The sequence below is a fragment of the Schistocerca nitens genome, chromosome 4 (genome assembly GCF_023898315.1).
Source record: "Schistocerca nitens isolate TAMUIC-IGC-003100 chromosome 4, iqSchNite1.1, whole genome shotgun sequence".
In the NCBI taxonomy this organism is placed as follows: domain Eukaryota; kingdom Metazoa; phylum Arthropoda; class Insecta; order Orthoptera; family Acrididae; genus Schistocerca; species Schistocerca nitens.
This window is the reverse complement of record NC_064617.1, coordinates 136,921,851-136,940,388: the sequence shown is the minus strand read 5'-3', so window position 1 is coordinate 136,940,388 and position 18,538 is coordinate 136,921,851. Positions and strand designations below refer to the sequence as shown.

The following is an 18,538-nucleotide window of genomic DNA, read 5'->3' as shown; positions in this document are numbered from 1 at the left end:
GCCTATTGCCAAAAGATTTCAAGTTAGTTCCCTGTTAGTCCGAGGAGGAGATAACCCCGAGAAAAAGAAAAACCAACAGATGGATAACACTGACTGCCACTGTGGTAGGGAAGCAACGAAATCTGAAAAAGGAATGAAAAGACGCAATTTGGGTGGGTGAAGTGTAAAGAAAAGGAGACAAGGATTTCTGGTCAGATGAATATACAGTAATATCAACAGCAGCAGAAAATGGCGTAACAGGAATTGGATTGGTTATGAATAGGAAGGTGGTACAGAGAATAAATTACTGTGAGCAATTCAGTGATAAAGTTGTTCTCATCAGAACCAACAGTAAACCAATGCCTACAATAACTTTCCAGATGGAACTGCCAACATCACAGGTAAAAGATGAAGTGATAGAGAAAGTGCATGAGGATACTGATTGAGTAAGTCAGAAAGTAAAGGGAGATAATAATCTGATATTCAAAAATGACTGGAATGCAGTAGTAGGGGAAGGAATAGAAGACATAGTTATGGAAAAATAAGGGCTTGGTAGCAGGAATGAGGGAGAAAAACTAACCAAGTTCTGCAATAGTGAATACACTGTTCAAAAATCACGATAGGAGTAGGTACTTGGAAAAGGCTCTGCAACATGTGATGATTCCAGTTAGATTACAACTTGCTTGGGCACAGATTCCAAAATCAGATATTGGACTGTGTGAATAGTTCATCTCCTACTATCTATTGCATGTGCCCCTGTTTCTAATTGCAGATCTTAAAAGTATTGTCATAGCTATTAAACATTCACAAGCTTTTATTTTCAGGGCTGTCTGTAGAGGGTTAGGAGTTGGGTTGTTTTGGGGAAGGAGACCAGACAGCGAGGTCATAGTTCTCATCGGATTAGGGAAGGACGGGGAAGGAAGTTGGCCGTGCCCTTTGAAAGGAACCATCCCAGTATTTGCCTGGAGCGATTTAGGGAAATCACGGAAAACCTAAATCAGGATGGCCGGACGCGGGATTGAACCGTCGTCCCCTCGAATGCGAGTCCAGTGTTTAACCACTGCGCCACCTCGCTCGGTGAGGGTTAGGAATATGTTGGGGATAGGAGAAATTATTTTATACCTTTTAGTCCAATATAAAAATGTGTTATATTAAAAATTTATTTTTATCTAAATAATTATTTTCTGCTTTTTAGCGTTGTAAGTGTTAATTTCCCAATGGATTTTAATCATTCTGACAATATATGTTTTATGTGAATAATTATTTATATATGTACTAGCTTTTGAACCCAGCTTTGGCCGAGTATGCTGTTGTAACCCAAGAACAATAACTTTATTACATAAAAAAGGATAAACACACGAGACACAAAGTACATTTCATAAACAACAAACAGATAGTGTGTGTGCTCCAGCCTATATAGCCATAATTCTAACAGGGGGGCACAGCCTCTAGTGGCTGGATCAAGCACAAACTTCACGCGCAAACTATGAAGCGGAGCGCACACAAATTTGGTAGTTACAGCATCCATGTATATCACATATATTCACACATTTCATTCACCCCCTTTCTCTGGCCATCTTCTCTTCCCTCCTCTCTCTGCTCAGCTGTACTCATTCAGTCACATACCACCTGGAGCACATTCTGGTCCTGGACAACAGCCATGATTTTAGGTGTTGCCAATCATTTTCACCTCTAACCCTACTGAACAGACTGAAAGGAAAGAGTGTTAATATTGCACTGTCAACCATTTCTGTGCTATACTTAAAATTTCAAGTCTCTAGCTCATTGGGGAGTTAGTTTCAAATCAATTACAGTCAAGAAAGGGATTTAGTAAAAATGTGTTAAAAAGGGCAGTTACAGAAGGTGGACAAACAAGGAAGATAACTGATGAAACATTAGGTAACAGAAGAAATACTTCAACTGACTACCAAAAGAAGAACGTGCAGAAAGATATGGGGTATGATAGGAGTACAGCAATATAAATTACTTAGGAATGAAATAAACAGAAAGTGCAAGGGAGCAAATGTGAAATGGCTGCAGGAAAAATTTGTAGAAATCAAAACAGAAATTGTTGTCAGAAGGACTGGTTCTGCATACAAAAAAAGTCAAATCAATGTTGAATGAAATTAAAAGCAAGGGTGTCAACATTAAGAGTCTAGTAGGAATTCCACTGTTAGATGCAGAAGAGAAAGCAGATAGATGGGAAGATTACAGTGGAGGCCTCTATAAATGCAAGACTTGACTGATAATAGAATAAAAGAAGAAATGAAATTCAAGATGGAACAAAAATGAGATTCAGTGTTACAGTCAAGAGTTTAAGAGAGCTTTGGAAGGCTTATGATAAAAAAAAAAGATGATGAAAGGTATAGATAACATTACTTTGGAATTTCTGAAATCTCTGGGGGAAGAGGCAACCACATGACTATTCCAAGTTGGTGTATAGAATCAGTGATACTGGAGTAATATCATCAGACTTTCAGAAAAATATTACTGCCCACAATACTGAAGACAAAAGGGCAGATAAGTGCAAGATTCAGTATAACACCTCGGGCATCCCTTAAGAATGGAATATAAGAACTGAAAAGAAAACTGAGTAGCTGTTATATGATTATCAGTACAGTGAAACACCTATTTCACATTTTTGTGTAGTCCAGACTTAAAAAATGCAAAACTGAGAAAAATGCAGAATCAAGGAAAATGTTAAAACCCTCCAAAATACAAGCAAAAACCCATGTAATTGGCATATATGACTAAAAATTCCAATCCTTTCCAATAGTTTGGATAAAATCAGTCTAAGTGGAGGAAATTAAATGTACAATACAATGTTTAGACGGTAATTTGTGCTAATGAATTTCATCAGTTCTTAAAAAAAACACAGTTGTGTAGCAGCAAGTATAAACTTATAAAAAAATTGAAATTGGCATCTGGATACAAGGTAATGGAGCTATTTTCTGACATGCTATGACCACAAATTATACACTCATAACCTGCATTTTCAAGAGATCATCCTTTGTGGTCACACAGAAAAAAAGCAATAATTGATGAACATATTGAATTAAACCAAAAACATTACAGCAGCTAAGTGTTTAAGCCATAATCGTAAATGTGGACATCTGCTTAATGATAAACTTTGTAACCATTGCTGTTACTGTTTAATGCTTTCCTTATGAGCTGCATTTCATATGCTCAGCACTGTGAAAGTGTTATTTTAGGTTTGATGAGAGAAACAGAGATGCGATAAAATGAGCTTATTAGAAATTGGCTCAGTGAATTTCTGTATACTGTGTAAAATGTACATTTGAAAGGAAGTTCAGAAGATACATTTTCGCTTCATGCCCTCTGTCATTGCTGCCAATCTTTATGATCTACAGTGCGCAAAGTATAAAAGTGAGTAGTGTATGTAGTTGTTGCAGCTGTATCATGTCATACTTGAACATGAAAGTCTTTGAAATACACTATCACAAAACCCTTATTCTATTTGTGTGTGACATTTCTGTCATAGCATATCATCAGCATGAAAAGTATATTTTCAGCACTTCACAAAATGCTTTCACTCCTACCTGCTTGCACTCTCATTGTTGAAAAGCCACTCCCACCCCCCCCCCCCCCCCCGCCCCACACACACACACACACACACACACACACACACACAGTAGATAAGCTCTTTTAGTGTTAGTGTGGTGTGGTGGCTGTACTGGCTATTGGGTGACTTAAAAAGTCGCCAGCCAATAAGAGTTCACTAGCCAGAAATGGGCAACACTTCTTTGATTATGACCGACCACATTCTTCGAGACTCAATGTTTGAATTTAAAAGGCTGATGATTGATATTACTGCTGCATGCAGTACATCGAAATTACATGCAAAAAGATGAGTTATATGTGGCTCGGTCCGGAACACTTTGCATTGACTGTTTTGTTTTTCCATTACCTCTGCAACCTAGCAGTAGTTGTATCACAATTGCATGGTGAAGCTGAATGTTGCAATTTGTGTTGGCAACACCAATCGTGGATTACATCAGCATTTCCTCTCTCATGTCTCCCGTCTCCACAACAGCCTGAAATATTCCCTAAACTCTACCGCCAACTGTGGTATGAACCGTCTGCCCTTTGTGCCACTTATAACTCATTCAGTCACATCAAATGTCAATAGCTGGAAACCAGGATAAAGTAAAGCAAGACTTCAAGTAAGAACTTGGAATCGAGGGAAACCTGACTAGGAAGAAATGTGAAATCGGGGAATTTTTAGAGTTGATCTTATGAGTTTTTCACAGGGACTACAAATTTATGGTGCAAAATCACAAAAAAAAAAAAAAAAAAAATTTGTAGAACTTTAAAAATCGAAGTTCCACTGTAGTTCTGATGTTGCAGTTCGTAATGGCAGCAAGGCTCAAGAAAAATCTAGATATATTAAATGTAAAATGGTGTAAGATGTTCAAAATGTTGGGAAAAATAGGAGTAAGCTATTAGGGAAGATAGGTAACATACAATTTGTAAAAAAAAAAAAAAGGGGGGGGGGGAATAAAAATGGAAGACCAAGAACTAAGTGCTCAAATGAAATAGTGTGCAAGAGAGCGAAGCAGTCTTTTGTCCCTACTGTTCAGTCTATACATTGAAGAAGCCATGATAAAAACCAAAAGAAAAGTTCTAGAGTGGGATTAAAATTTATTGTGAGAGTATGTCAAGAATAAGATTCACTGATGATACTGCTGCCTTCACTGAAAGTGAGGAAGAATTGCAGGACTCGTTCATAGACTGAACAGTCTAATGAACAGGCAATATGGACTGAGAGTAAAATGAAGAAAGGCAAAAGTAATTAGGAGTAGTGGAAATGAGACTAGTGATAAACTTAACATCAGGAGGAGATTAGTGTTTAACGTTCCATTGACAACGAGGTCATTAGAGACTGAGCACAAGCTCAGATTAGGGAAGGACTGAGAAGGAAATCGGCTGTGCCCTTTCAAAGGAATCATCTCGGCATTTGCCTTAAATGATTTACGGAAATCACAGAAAACCTAAATCAGGATGGCTGGAGACGGGTTTGAACCGTTGTCCTCCCGAATGCGAGTACAAAACTTAACATCAAAATTGGTGACAATGAAATGGATGAAGTTAAGAAATTCTGGTAGCATGGAAGCAAAGTAACACAGTAGATGAAGCAAGGATGGAATAAAAAGTTGATCAGCACAAGCACTGAGGGAATCCCTGCCTAAAAGAAATCTTTCAGTAACAAAAATTGGGCTTAATTTGAAGAAGGAATTTCTGAGAATGTACATTTGGAGCACAGTACTGTATAATAGTGAATCAGCATACTGTGGGGAAACTGGAAAAGAAGAGAATCAAAGCATCTGAGATGAGGTGCTAGAGAAGGAAATTACGTATGATGATAAAGAATGATGAGATTCTCTGCAGAATCAGTAAAGAAAGGAACATATGGAAAACACTGGCAAGAATTACGGGGCAATCTGCAAGGTACGGTAACAGAGGTGAACTCCACAATCCAAGATCACTAAAAAAGCATTTTATTGGATGGCTGGTTTCAACACAGCAATGCTGTTATCAGATCCTTTGTCAACAACAAAGCTCTGTCGAAAACAGTCATCCAAAAAAATGCTATTTTGATGATCTTGGCTTGTGAAGTTTTCTTCAGTTACCAACTAACAACTAGATGGGACAGGCTCATAGGATGTGTGGGAATACCTTCCATGGTACTAGAGGGAGCTCTACAGGGAAAAAAACTGCAGGGGATGATTAAGATTGGAACACATCCAACAAATAATTGAGACTACATCGAATATGCTGCAGGATCAGCCCCTTTCCTAGTTTGCAGTTACCTAGACTCTCTCATGTAGTGAATAATCATACAAGAAGTGAAAAGAACAGATGTACAAAATTTTCATCTGTTGTCACATCCTACAGCTTGTTATGAACTCTTAACATTATGATTTTCCTGGAGGAAATGAAGACTTTTCAAAGAATCAGCAATGGATTAGAGAAAATCTTTTGCTAGTTGTCATAAATGCAGGTGAACAGGTAATTCATCTTTCTTGATTTCTAAAACACATCTGACTACCACAACAAGGCAACTGAGATTGATTAATCAAAGTATTTACAGAAATATGTGACTGGCTTGAAGAACCTGTTACGAATAGAAGCCTGTATATTGTATTCAACCACAACTGTTCAACACAAATGAAAGCAACATCAGGTGAGACCATAGGATGCATTGCAAGACTATCAACGTTCTCCACATACACAAACAATTTATCAAACAGCAAAACTTTTGGATTATTTGCTAGTGATGCTGTTGCCTGCATGAGGGTAATGTTTATGAGGAAATGAAAACACACTTTAATAGCATTTACACTCAGGGCAATGAATGGCACAGTTCTTTAAATGTGGATAAATGCTACATAAAGCCCATTCTAAAAAGAAAGAGCCTAATAACTCATGAGTACAAGTCCAGTAGTGGACTTGGGGTACCTGTTACATTGTTTAAATATCTAGAAGTACTGCTACAAATTTGTATGAAGTAGGACATACATTTAAAATGAGCAATAAGGAAGGTAAATGCAGGATTCAGATTTGTCGGAAGGGTTCTATGAAAGTGTAGTGTAATTGTACAGGAAACCACACACAAGACTAGTGCTCCCAATTTACTGCTTCCTTGGTTGAGGAGGGAATCTGTGTAATATAATGCTCATGGACTTTAATTACATTGTGTAAAGGTACACTGTTAACAGTTATACACATGCATAACTTGATGGAAAGGAGAGGGAGGTGCTGGTATTGATGGAGTGCTGTCAATGGACATGATAAGGTCCCCTCAGCTGAACTGGCCATGAAGCTCATTCTCTGGTATGTACCCAGTGATCCATTTTCTCAGTGTGCTGACAGTGCTCCTTCAGTATCAATATTAAGTGTTGTCATCCATTCACATTATTGTTGTTGTTGTCGTTGTCGTCGTCGTGGTGGTGGTGGTGGTGGTGGTGGTTGTTTTCAGTCCAAAGACTGGTTTGGTGCAGCTCCCTATGCTAGGCTATTTTGTGAAAGCATCTTCATCTCTGCAAAACTACTGTATCTAAATCCATTTGAACCTGCTTACTGCATTTGAGTATTGGTCTCTATTTACAATTTTTACCCCTTCCACTTTCCAGCATTACCAAAAAGATCATTCCTGGACGTCTCATGGTGTGTTCTATCAACCAATCCCTTCTTTTAGTCACACTATGCAATAACTCTTTTCTCCCCCTTTCAATTCAGTGCCTCCTCATTAGTTATTTGATCTAACCACCAAATATTCAGCATTTTTCTGCAGAATGACATTTCAAAATTTATACTTATTCCTACAATAATCTGTTTATCATCCACATTTCACAATCATACAAAGCTACACTCCATACAAGTATCTCCAGAAAAGATTTTGTAACATTTTAATTTATATTTGACGTTAAAAAATTCCTCTTTTTCAGAAACGCTCTTTTGGTATTGACAGCCTGCATTTTGTATCCTCTGAACTTCAGTCACCATCAATTATTTTGCTCCACAAACAGCAAAACTCACTACTTATAGTGTCTCATTTCCGAATCTAAACCCATCAGCATTGCCTGTTTTTATTTAACTGCATTCCATTAACTGTGTCTTACCTTTGTTGATGTTCATCTTATAACCTGTTTTCAATGCACTATACATTCTGTTCAACAGCTCTTTTAAGTATTTTGCAATTTCTGACAATTACACTATCATCCACAAAACACAAAGTTACATCTCCCTGACCACCTCCAATTTCCTTTCCGAACTATTTCTTGGTTTACTTGACTGCTTGCTCAATGTACCTACTGAATAATAATGGTGATAGGCTACAACCCTGTTTCAATTACTGCTTCCTTTCAAGTCCTACAACCCTTATAACTTCAGTTTGGTTAGAAATGACCTTTTGCTTTCTGTATTTTATCCATGCTACCTTCAGAATTTTAAAGCTTTTTTTCTAGTAAACATGTCAAAAGCTTTCTCTAAATCTACAAATGCTGTCAATGAAGGTTTGTCTATCTTGTGAGATAAGTCTTAAGGCCAATATTGCCTTGTGCGTTTCTAAATTTCACCAAAACATAGACTGGTTTCTTCTTTCTGTCAATCAAATTTTTCAGACATGTGTATTCCCTTCTGCCTGTTTTATTTGCTACATTTTCATATTTCCACATTACTATCTGATATACAGGGTGATTATAAATTAAAGTTAAACTTTCAAAACACTGCCGGCCCCGCGGTGGTCTAGCAGTTCTGGCGCTGCAGTCCGGAACCGCGGGACTGCTACGATTGCAGGTTCGAATCCTGCCTTGGGCAAGTGTGTGTGTGATGTCCTTAGGTTAGTTAGGTTTAAGTAGTTCTAAGTTCTATGGGACTTATGACCTAAGATGTTGAGTCCCATAGTGCTCAGAGTCATTTGAACCTTTTTTTTTCAAAACACTGTAGAAATAACACCACTAGTAAGAATGATGACAAATTGCAACGGAATATTATCGGAGAAGGGTGAAAATGTATGGCAGAAGAAAAAAAATAGGGTGAAAATTGATCAATAGATGGTGCTGTATGTCAGAATACATAAATGAAAACACCTGTCATGCACACAACCCATTGAAGTTAGTATAAACACATCAGGTGCACGGCTTTTCCTCCTTTCGCGTCAGTGATGTACACCATGACTGTCTCAATGCAGTATCACCCTCGGCTTGTAAAGCTGTATTACAACAATGAGGACTGTGCACACTTTGCTCTGTAGAAGTTCTGGACACTGAAGGATTTGAAAAAAGGTGTTGGTCCGATGACTGCTGTGGGTCTGGAGAAAATGATTTAGAAATTTGAAAAGATGGGTTCTTTTGGTGTGCTACCTTATAGAGGGAGGAAAATGATTGATTCAACGTCAGTGAAAGCACTGGCCACAGAAATACAGGAGGAGATGAGTGGTGGTGTGCAAATGTGTAGTGCATGGAGAATTTCCCAAACATTGGACATACCCATGAGCACGGTGCATAACATCCTACAAAACATCCTTCTTTGCTATCCATTCAAAATTACCCATGTGCATGAGTTGCCTCCTGTTGACCTGCCAGCAAGAGAGATCTTTGCCTTAGAATTTCTTGCTCACATTGAAGCGCACAATGATTGGCCATGGAAGATTTTGTGGACAGACGAAATCCACTTCCATCTGACAGGATATGTCAATACACAGAATTGTCATATACGGGTGACAGAAAATCCACACGCAAACCAACCAGTACCACTTCATCCTGAAAAGTTCACTGTGTGGTGCAGGTTTACAGCATCATTTATCATAGGGCCATATTTTTTTGAAGAGACAGGTGCTTCCGGTCCTGTTACCTGTACCATCACTGGTGAGCACTGTGAGTGTCTTTTGCACAACCATGTCATTTCAGCTCTCCAACAGCGTGGATGGGATCATTTTTATGCAAGATGGCACACCTCCACACATTGCAAATCCAGAAGCAGCTGCTGAAGTGCCATTTCAGAAATGCTAGAATTGTTGTTGTTGTTGTTGTTGTTGTTGTTGTTGTGGTCTTCGGTCTTGAGACTGGTTTGATGCAGCTCTCCATGCTACTCTATCCTGTGCAAGCCTCATCATCTCCCAGTACCTACCGCAACCTACATCCTTCTGAATCTGCTTAGTGTATTCATCTCTTGGTCTCCCTCTACGATTCTTACCCTCCACGCTGCCCTCCAATACTAAATTGGTGATCCCTTGATGCCTCAGAACATGTCCTACCAACCGATCCCTTCTTCTAGTCAAGTTGTGCCACAAACTTCTCTTCTCCCCAATCCTATTCAATACTTCCTCATTAGTTATGTGATCTACCCATCTAATCTTCAGCATTCTTCTGTAGCACCACATTTCAAAGGCTTCTATTCTCTTCTTGTCCAAACAATTTATCGTCCATGTTTCACTTCCATACATGGCTACACTCCATACAAATACTTTCAGAAATGACTTCCTGACACTTAAATCTATACTCGATGTTAACAAATTTCTCTTCTTCAGAAACGCTTTCCTTGCCATTGCCAGTCTACATTTTATATCCTCTCTACTTTGACCATCATCAGTTATTTTGCTCCCCAAATAGCAAAACTCCTTTACTACTTTAAGTGTCTCAGTTCCTAATCTAATTCCCTCAGCATCACCCGATTTAATTAGGCTACATTCCATTATCCTCATTTTGCTTTTGTTGATGTTCATCTTATATCCTCCTTTCAAGACACTATCCATTCCGTTCAACTACTCTTCCAAGTCCTTTGTCGTCTCTGACAGAATTACAATGTCATCGGCGAACCTCAAAGTTTTTATTTCTTCTCCATGGATTTTAATACCTACTCTGAATTTTTCTTTTGTTTCCTTCACTGCTTGCTCAATATACAGATTGAATAACATCGGGGATAGGCTACAGCCCTGTCTCACTCCCTTCCCAACCACTGCTTCCCTTTCATGCCCCTCGATTCTTTTAACTGCCATCTGGTTTCTGCACAAATTGTAAATATCCTTTCGCTCCCTGTATTTTACCCCTGCCACCTTCAGAATTTGAAAGAGAGTATTCCAGTCAACATTGTCAAAAGCTTTCTCTAAGTCTACAAATGCTAGAAACGTAGGTTTGCCTTTCCTTAATCTAGCTTCTAAGATAAGTCGTAGGGTCAGTATTGCCTCACGTGTTCCGATATTTATACGGAATCCAAACTGATCTTCCCCAAGGTCGGCTTCTACTAGTTTTTCCATTCTTCTGTAAAGAATTCGCGTTAGTATTTTGCAGCTGTGACTTATTAAACTGATAGTTCTGTAAGTTTCACATCTGTCAACACCTGCTATTCTTCTTGAAGTCTGAGGGTATTTCGCCTGTTTCATACATCTTGCTCACCAGATGGTAGAGTTTTGTCAGGATTGGCTCTCCCAAGGCCATCAGTAGTTCTAATGGAATGTTGTCTACTCCGGGGGCCTTGTTTCGACTCAGGTCTTTCAGTGCTCTGTCAAACTCGTCATGCAGTATCGTATCTCCCATTTCATCTTCATCTACATCCTCTTCCATTTCCATAATATTGTCCTCATGTAAATCACCCTTGTATAGACCCTCTATATACTCCTTCCACCTTTCTGCTTTCCCTTCTTTGCTTAGAACTGGGTTTCCATCTGAGCTCTTGATGTTCATGCAAGTGGTTCTCTTATCTCCAAAGGTCTCTTTAATCTTCCTGTAGGCAGTATCTATGTTACCCCTAGTGAGATATGCTAGAATTATCAGCCGCTATTTCCCTACAGCCTGGCCGCCCTAATCACCTGATCTTAATCCATGTGACTTCTGGCTGTGGGGCTATCTGAAAGGTGTTGTGTTCAGTGTTCCAATTGCAAACTTAGCTGCATTCAAGGCACGCAATGTGCAACACATTCTGAACGTGATCCTGGAAACACTTCGATTAGTTGTGGATCATGCTGTTTCTCGATTTCAACTTGTTGCAGAAAACTGTGGACAGCACACTGAACATGTTTTGTACCAGCCACACAGAAATTAATAATATGATTTGATTTTGATTGACGCTTTTTATGCTGCTTTTGGCCTCAGGACAATTAAAAACCAATTTTTCCCATATGATGTGATAGGACCTTGTTGTAGGGGATGGGCTTACATAACTAACAGTATCACACCTGTACACCCATGCAAATTGAGTAGTACAGTTTGTTTAATGTCATACATAAACCTTAGGCATTGTTGTATGATTTGTCATTTGAAGTTGACCAGTAGTATGATGCTTACAGCACCATCTATTGCTACATTTTGTAACTACTTATTTTTCTTCTGCCATACGTTTTCCCCGTTCTCCGATAATATTCCGTTGCAATTTGATGTCATTCTGACCAGTGGTGTTATTTCTATGGTTTGAAAGTTTAACTTTTTAATTAAAATCACCCTGTATATTAAAGTAAGAGACAAGGGATGACACATTTGAAATTGTACCATGTTATGAATGAGCTAAATGTATGGTTGTAAGGTTTGAGGGTCCCTAGGTCTTGCCTCTGGCAAGAGACACTACAACCCCAAACCTACCTCAAGAGCAATTTAAAACGGTAGTTATGGGAATAAAAACCCTCGTGACATTTCTTTTAGTTTACTGAAATTCTGCTATTACTCCTAATAATTGTTTGGCGTCATAACAGTACTCTCCATTTCGGCGTTTTACAATGGATTCTTGACCTTCATTTTTGTCCCTTCACAGTTTGCCAATCACACTCAAATTATTACACTTTCATTTCTGTATTGGCAACTTAAATGGCAAATTATTTCTTATTATTGAACAATCTATTGTTTCAACAATTTTGCACTAAAGAGTGTTTTCTTTCTCCGCAAATTTAAATGTAATACTACTTGTTGTTTCTTCACTACAACATTACTCTCAATAATCAACAGTAGCATGATAAATATAACTTCTTGCCCCTTTCTCAATTTTTTACAGGCTGTTAATATTTGTAATTTCAGCTTCCCTAATGACTTCCTTTTTGTTATTTTGATAATTACTGCAGTTTTATGATTGTTCCCTGTGCAGTGGTTATTATAAATTAAGAAACCAAATGAATGGGATAGTGAAACATATAGCGAAGTTGGCTACTTTCAGCATAAGCTCACTGATATATTTTTTGTCTTTCTTCATATAGGTCTGGTGATTTCAAAATGCCAAACCCAGTAATCATTCAAATTTACTAATTGTGATCAAGGTTGTAAAAAAATCCAAATGCATACAATACATGCTAATAATTACTGACAAATATTAAATGCATTCCAACAGCCATTGCCGTAGCAGTTGCACTCAACTATATATGCACGATTATTGAAACTTGCTTGCTCTGCATTCGGAGTTACTGAGAAGTTGCGTTGCAATGCACGTATAACAGGCGATTAAAAAGTTTCTGTTCACAGGCCTTACAGTCCAGAACTGGTATGCCAATCAGGCAAAACTTCCATGAGCCATGAAGCAATCATGTCCTGCTGCATAAGGACATCAGTAACTGCCTCCTTCACTTCCTCACCCAACAGGAATTGTCGACCCTCCAAGGCCTTTTTTAAAGGACTGAAGGTGTGATAATTGCATGCAGAGATATCAGGACTATAGGGCAGGTGCTCGAGTGTCTCCTACTTGAGTTGGCTTAACTTCTGTTGGCCTCCCAGACCAATCAGGATCTTGTGTTTAATTGCAACCACAGAATTTTGACAGCTGTGGTGCCCCACACACATTTTTCATTCTCTGGTGGATGTTTATAGGTGACTGTCCTTCAGCAGCCAAGAGAAGGGTAACAGCATATTGGTCCTATTTGGACACATTTGGTAATAATGTTGAGGTAGTTCATATTTCAGCATTTATCCCACACACATCAGAAAGACAAGAATGTCACTCTAATCCCTTGCCTACATGTCAGTGCTCATACACCTGCATTGGAATTGTGCAACATCATATATATGCCTCAGCAATGCCCTCAAACAGAAAATATTTGATCACCCCTTAAACACATTCATGTGTTCATGGAAAAAAAAATATATATATATATATATCTTTCAGGGACATTGACTGTGGTGGGCCATAAAGGCAGTTCACAGGTGCATTCATGCACACATATATAAGACTATTTTTTTCTCTCTCTATTATACAAATGAAACTGCCTTTTAGTTAGCAAATATTAGTTCAACTGAATAATTTCATTAATACTTTGAGTATCTATAAGTAAACTCCAATGCTCAGAATCTGAGTATCAAGATTAGTTTCTATCCCATGGTTAACAAATTTCATTTCTTTGTTAAATTTCTATGCAAGGTAACAACAAAACATCAGAATACACAACAAACTTTATTTAACAGTCTCAAAATGCCACATTGACGAAAAGACGTGGATCATACCTCATCAAAATTGTCAACCATGAAACAAATATGAGGATACGTCATTTCTTCCACCTCTCCCTTCATATCCATCCGTCTGCGGCTTGGAGAAGCATAAACTTTCTGAAAGGCATATGTACATATTAAACAACATTATCACAAAGTTTAAACCGACAACAAATTTAAAACTGCTGATGGAAACTAACCTGTGAATGTCTTTTCAGGACCTGTAGTTCATTAGGACTTGTTCTTGTGCATATAGCTAGTGTGAGAGTGTAGTCAAACTGATGTATAATGAGATTTAAATAAACTGTTTCTTCCCAGTCAATGTCAGGGTCACCAATAGGTAGTTTCCGACTGTCTTTGCGGAACACGTCTACTTCTGTCTGAAAGTGAATTGCAAATTTCAAGCAATTGCTACGTCATAACAACCACATTATGAGGATGAACTTCAAAGTATATTTCTCTGGAATTTAAAGCGAAAGTCAAATAGGAAAAGTTTAATATTAAAGCAATATGAAAACAACTTTAAACTATTTGTTGGTAAGTAGAGATGCTGATTAACAGATAGGCACAACAAACAGAGTGTTAAACAAAGCTTTTGGCCAAAGAGGCCTTCACCAGAATAGATAAAAAACACACACACCTATTTAAAAGGTTTGTTATTTTCATAATAATATTTGAATAATGCTCATAAGTGCATTCACTATCTACTCTTCATTTAATTTGATCAAGAACATGATCTTTCCAGAAGCTTTCTTCCTTTGACACAGGTTATTCAGCCAGATCTTTTATTACTTGCAGGGCATTATGGTTTGTACACAGCTTGCTCATGAAGAACTGACTGAACGTGGGATTGATAGATGCTAACAGTTTGTTATGAACACGTTTGGTAAGTCAGTACGTCAGTTCCATCCAGTTGATCATCTTTCTTAGAGATGTCAGACTTTATACACAAGGCTAAATATTTAAACTTCTCTGTTTTATTCTCTCATGGTTTAGCACAAGTTATGTGGGCACTAATGTGATGTCTAATATGAACTATACCTTCTTAAACTTCGTATTTACTGAGTCATCTGAAGTTGATTGATCTATTTATCACTGATGTCAGAACAATAAAATGATTGGTAGATTATCTGGGAAATCAAAGTAGTCAAATGTCAACATACGCTCCCTAAGTTAAACTGACAACTTGCTCATCAAGGGTATTCTTTCCTATATCCACCCAAGTATTTTAACTATTTTAGATCCAGTTACATATCTCCAGTTGTGTACAGTGTTTATGAAAGAATTTTTAATGTCACTGAGAGGAGTTAAATGACAATGTAATTGATCTTATTTGTGATGTTACCTCTTGATGAGGAAGTGAATCATCATCATCATCATCATCATCATCATCATCATCATCATCATCATCAACCACTAAGTCACTGTCTCTAGATGGCAACCATCTGTTCATATTGCACCAAATAACTGTTTCTCATCTCTGAACTCCCAAAAGTGAAGACACCTATTCTGAATCAATTTGCACACAGTATCTATGATCTCTAGGTCTTAGAAAAGAAAATTTATCAAGAAACATCCAATTAAATGATGAGGGCATCTGAAAGAGTATAATAAGGCTGAAGGAGGAAATTGGTCCCGTGCTTTTGAAAAATCCATCACAAGTTACCTTCAGCGATTTAGGGACATGACATAAAACTATTTTATGACCAGATGGGGATTTGAACTACCATCTGCCCAAATTTTGGTCCCACGTGTTAACCACTGCACCATATCACTCAGTTTTTCTTTATCTTTTTGGTGGTATATTTTTGTATAGATCCAGTTTTCGTTATTTGGACTATGCATCTTTCCAATCTAGTACATCAGGTTAGCAGTCATCAGATAAGGCCTGGCTTTCAATGTATATAATTGGTGGAATTGTTTGGGGGGTGGTGGGGAATGGGGTGGGGGAGGGGGGGTTAAAAGTACTAAACAGTGTGGTCATCAGTCCCTTGTCCAAGGGGGTAGGCTATCTGGAGTTGGTGATGATAGCCACGAGTTTGATCAAATCATAATAGTTCGTAGGCGTGGCAAAACTGAAGTACTGAAAGTAATATTGATACCAAAGATGGAAAATAATTTAAAGAGAGGCAAAAGATTAGGTCCAACTGGTCTGCAGGTTAAAAAGCATACAACTGCAGGGCTCTTCTGCAGTGAGAGACACCACCCACACATCTAACCCTCCCTACTAATCCAATGCAGCGGTAAGACAATAACGGAAAAAAATAATTCCTTCTAGCTAAAAGAGTGGTAATAGCAAAAGTGAAAAGGCTGAAAATGTAATGAACATCAGGAGGATCTACAATAGTAAAATAAGACACGAGTGGAAATCAGGTCAGTAGGTGGTAACTGTAGTGAAGAGTCCCCTGGGGCGCATCATACTGTTCATACTTCATCCCTCCCACAACCATCACACCCCAACCCACAAACCATTCTATTCAAAGTTTTAAAGATGCAAATAGAACCTAGTCTCTTGGAGGAAGCATAAAACTATTGTTCTGTCATCAACTAGAATCAAGGATAAGGAATGCTTAAGGTTTTGCCCTTGTCAAAGTGCTACGTGAAGAGACACTCCTAAAAAAGTAAAACAAGATGTAGCAGGAAAAGGGATTAATTGTCTCTAAAAGTAATTAAAACAGATTAAAAGAGGAATTATCATGGCAGGTGGCAGAGGAGATAGACTCAAGAGGCTATCGTGGCCAGTATGCGATGACACACACCACAAACCCAACCATCCTACCCCTATCCCAAAATCAGTTTTAAAATGTTGTACCTGTGTTTAAAAAAAACACTTTCTCAGAGAAAATTTAGAACCAGGCAACTGTGTGTACATCATTCCTCGGAATTAGAGGCAGAGAATTCAGAACACCATGCTTGGTATGGTTAGTTAGAAGGAAGCAGTCCACTAGGATGTAGGTTACTGTTTGTAAGGCTCCCACCCACTATGTGGGGGTGATTCATTAAATAAGATAAAACTAAGGGTAAATCTGAAATGAATGATGCAGAGGCAACATAGGATAGTGGATTGTTTCTGGGAGGAGCATAAGGAGAAGCATTGTGCAGCCATAGTATCCTTGGCAGTGCAGAATTTGCTCATATTACAATTGCACCACCACATATTGTTCCATCTCACACTGAATGTTGTGTGAGTTGTTGCTCCTCTAGATAAAAAGTCAGTAAGTCCATTTCCCAAAACACCCACTTAATGTGGTAGCCAAAGACAACTGAGCAAGTAGCACAACTAAGTTCAGAGAAAATATGGTGCATACCAGATCTCACAGTGTGACAAGAGTAAAATTGATCAATAACCTGGAAACTAACCATCGAGACACTGTGAATTAAAACATGGCCAAAGGAGGTGTGTGTAATAATATATGGATCTTTCTTAATGCCTATCAGCTCTGCCAAAAAACAATTAAGATCCCGACAATGAATGTTGTTACTCACTAGTGGGAGATATAAAAGCATTTCTCATTCTATTCATGGTTTTCAGGCAGTGTAAATGATAGTATCACCTTAATATTCATGAAGTCCTTGAAACAGACTGGTCCTAATTCATGGTCTGGGTGCTAACGAAAGAGGAGTGCATGGGGAGCATATTCTAAGGGGAATGTTTAGCAGAGGGTCTAGGTACAATCCAACTGGTAAACTCAACTGAGGGCAAGTGTCAGGGGATCAATTTACCTTAGATGCAAAAAGAATCTGGTAATGTCCCCACTTAAATGGCCAGAGGGCACCATGACCAAACTTACTTCGCAATAATGTACTGGGTCCAATAATTCACAGACAAATGTGCCCCTGAGATGTAAGTCTGGCACTATAATCAAGTTGGGATGAAACCATGGCCCGGTAAATACGGAATAGTATAGCATGATACACACGCCAAGAGATGTGAGTGAGGAACCAGGGAGCATTATGCTTTTGTTCACTTATTGCATTTTATGGTGCCTTTGGGTATGATTTCCTGTTAAAGTTGCATACAGAACACACTGTTTCTATTATCTCACTGCCTGCTTTGAGAATAGTTTTATTATTGTTTCTTAACACTAGGAACATTTGTTGTGTATAAGCAAATTTTGTTTACAGTATTTTGTAATAATGCTTTATCACTCTGTAAAAATATTTGCATCCTCAACAATTCCCAGCAGCTTTTAATCCACAGTCCAATACTACTGCAAAATTTACCTTTCCAATGGTAGGAGAAAGTGGTTGTGTACATGAGAAGTGGTGTAGTCATAGATTAAGAATAAATGTTGTGAGAATTTTTATCTTTCCAATCCTGTACGGTTGCGGATATGCCTGTTAGCCATCCTCCCAGAATGAAGTTGCTTCAAAAGGGTGAACTGGCCTATGAATCCACCATCTGTGGACAGACTCCTGGAGGTCCCAAACCTGAGCTGATCCAACAGCTTTGCCTTGTATTGGGAGAACCTGTGCAGTTAATTTCAAGGGGAGATGATGGAAATACTGCCAGTGCAGCACTTCAGTTAGCATTGGCCAAGATTGATATGTTTATTAAATTTCTGGAATGGGAAGCGCATAGTGCACTATAGGAATGTTTGCATGATTTGAAGTTAATATGTACAAGAGGGGAACAGTGA

The 18,538-nt window shown here is 38.4% G+C and overlaps 1 protein-coding gene across 4 annotated transcripts in view; it reads right to left on the bottom strand.

The window, feature by feature from the left end:
• The window catches only part of LOC126251822 (uncharacterized protein KIAA0930 homolog), a 126,268-nt gene that overhangs the window by 53,512 nt on the left and 54,218 nt on the right, over positions 1-18,538 (bottom strand). For all 4 annotated transcript variants that reach the window (XM_049952483.1, XM_049952480.1, XM_049952481.1 and 1 more), the window contains exons 3-4: positions 14,099-14,278; positions 13,914-14,015 (exon numbers count right to left, since the gene is read on the bottom strand). In XM_049952483.1, coding sequence (XP_049808440.1) covers positions 13,914-14,015; positions 14,099-14,278 — 282 coding nt within the window. The remainder of the gene's footprint in view (positions 1-13,913; positions 14,016-14,098; positions 14,279-18,538) is intronic.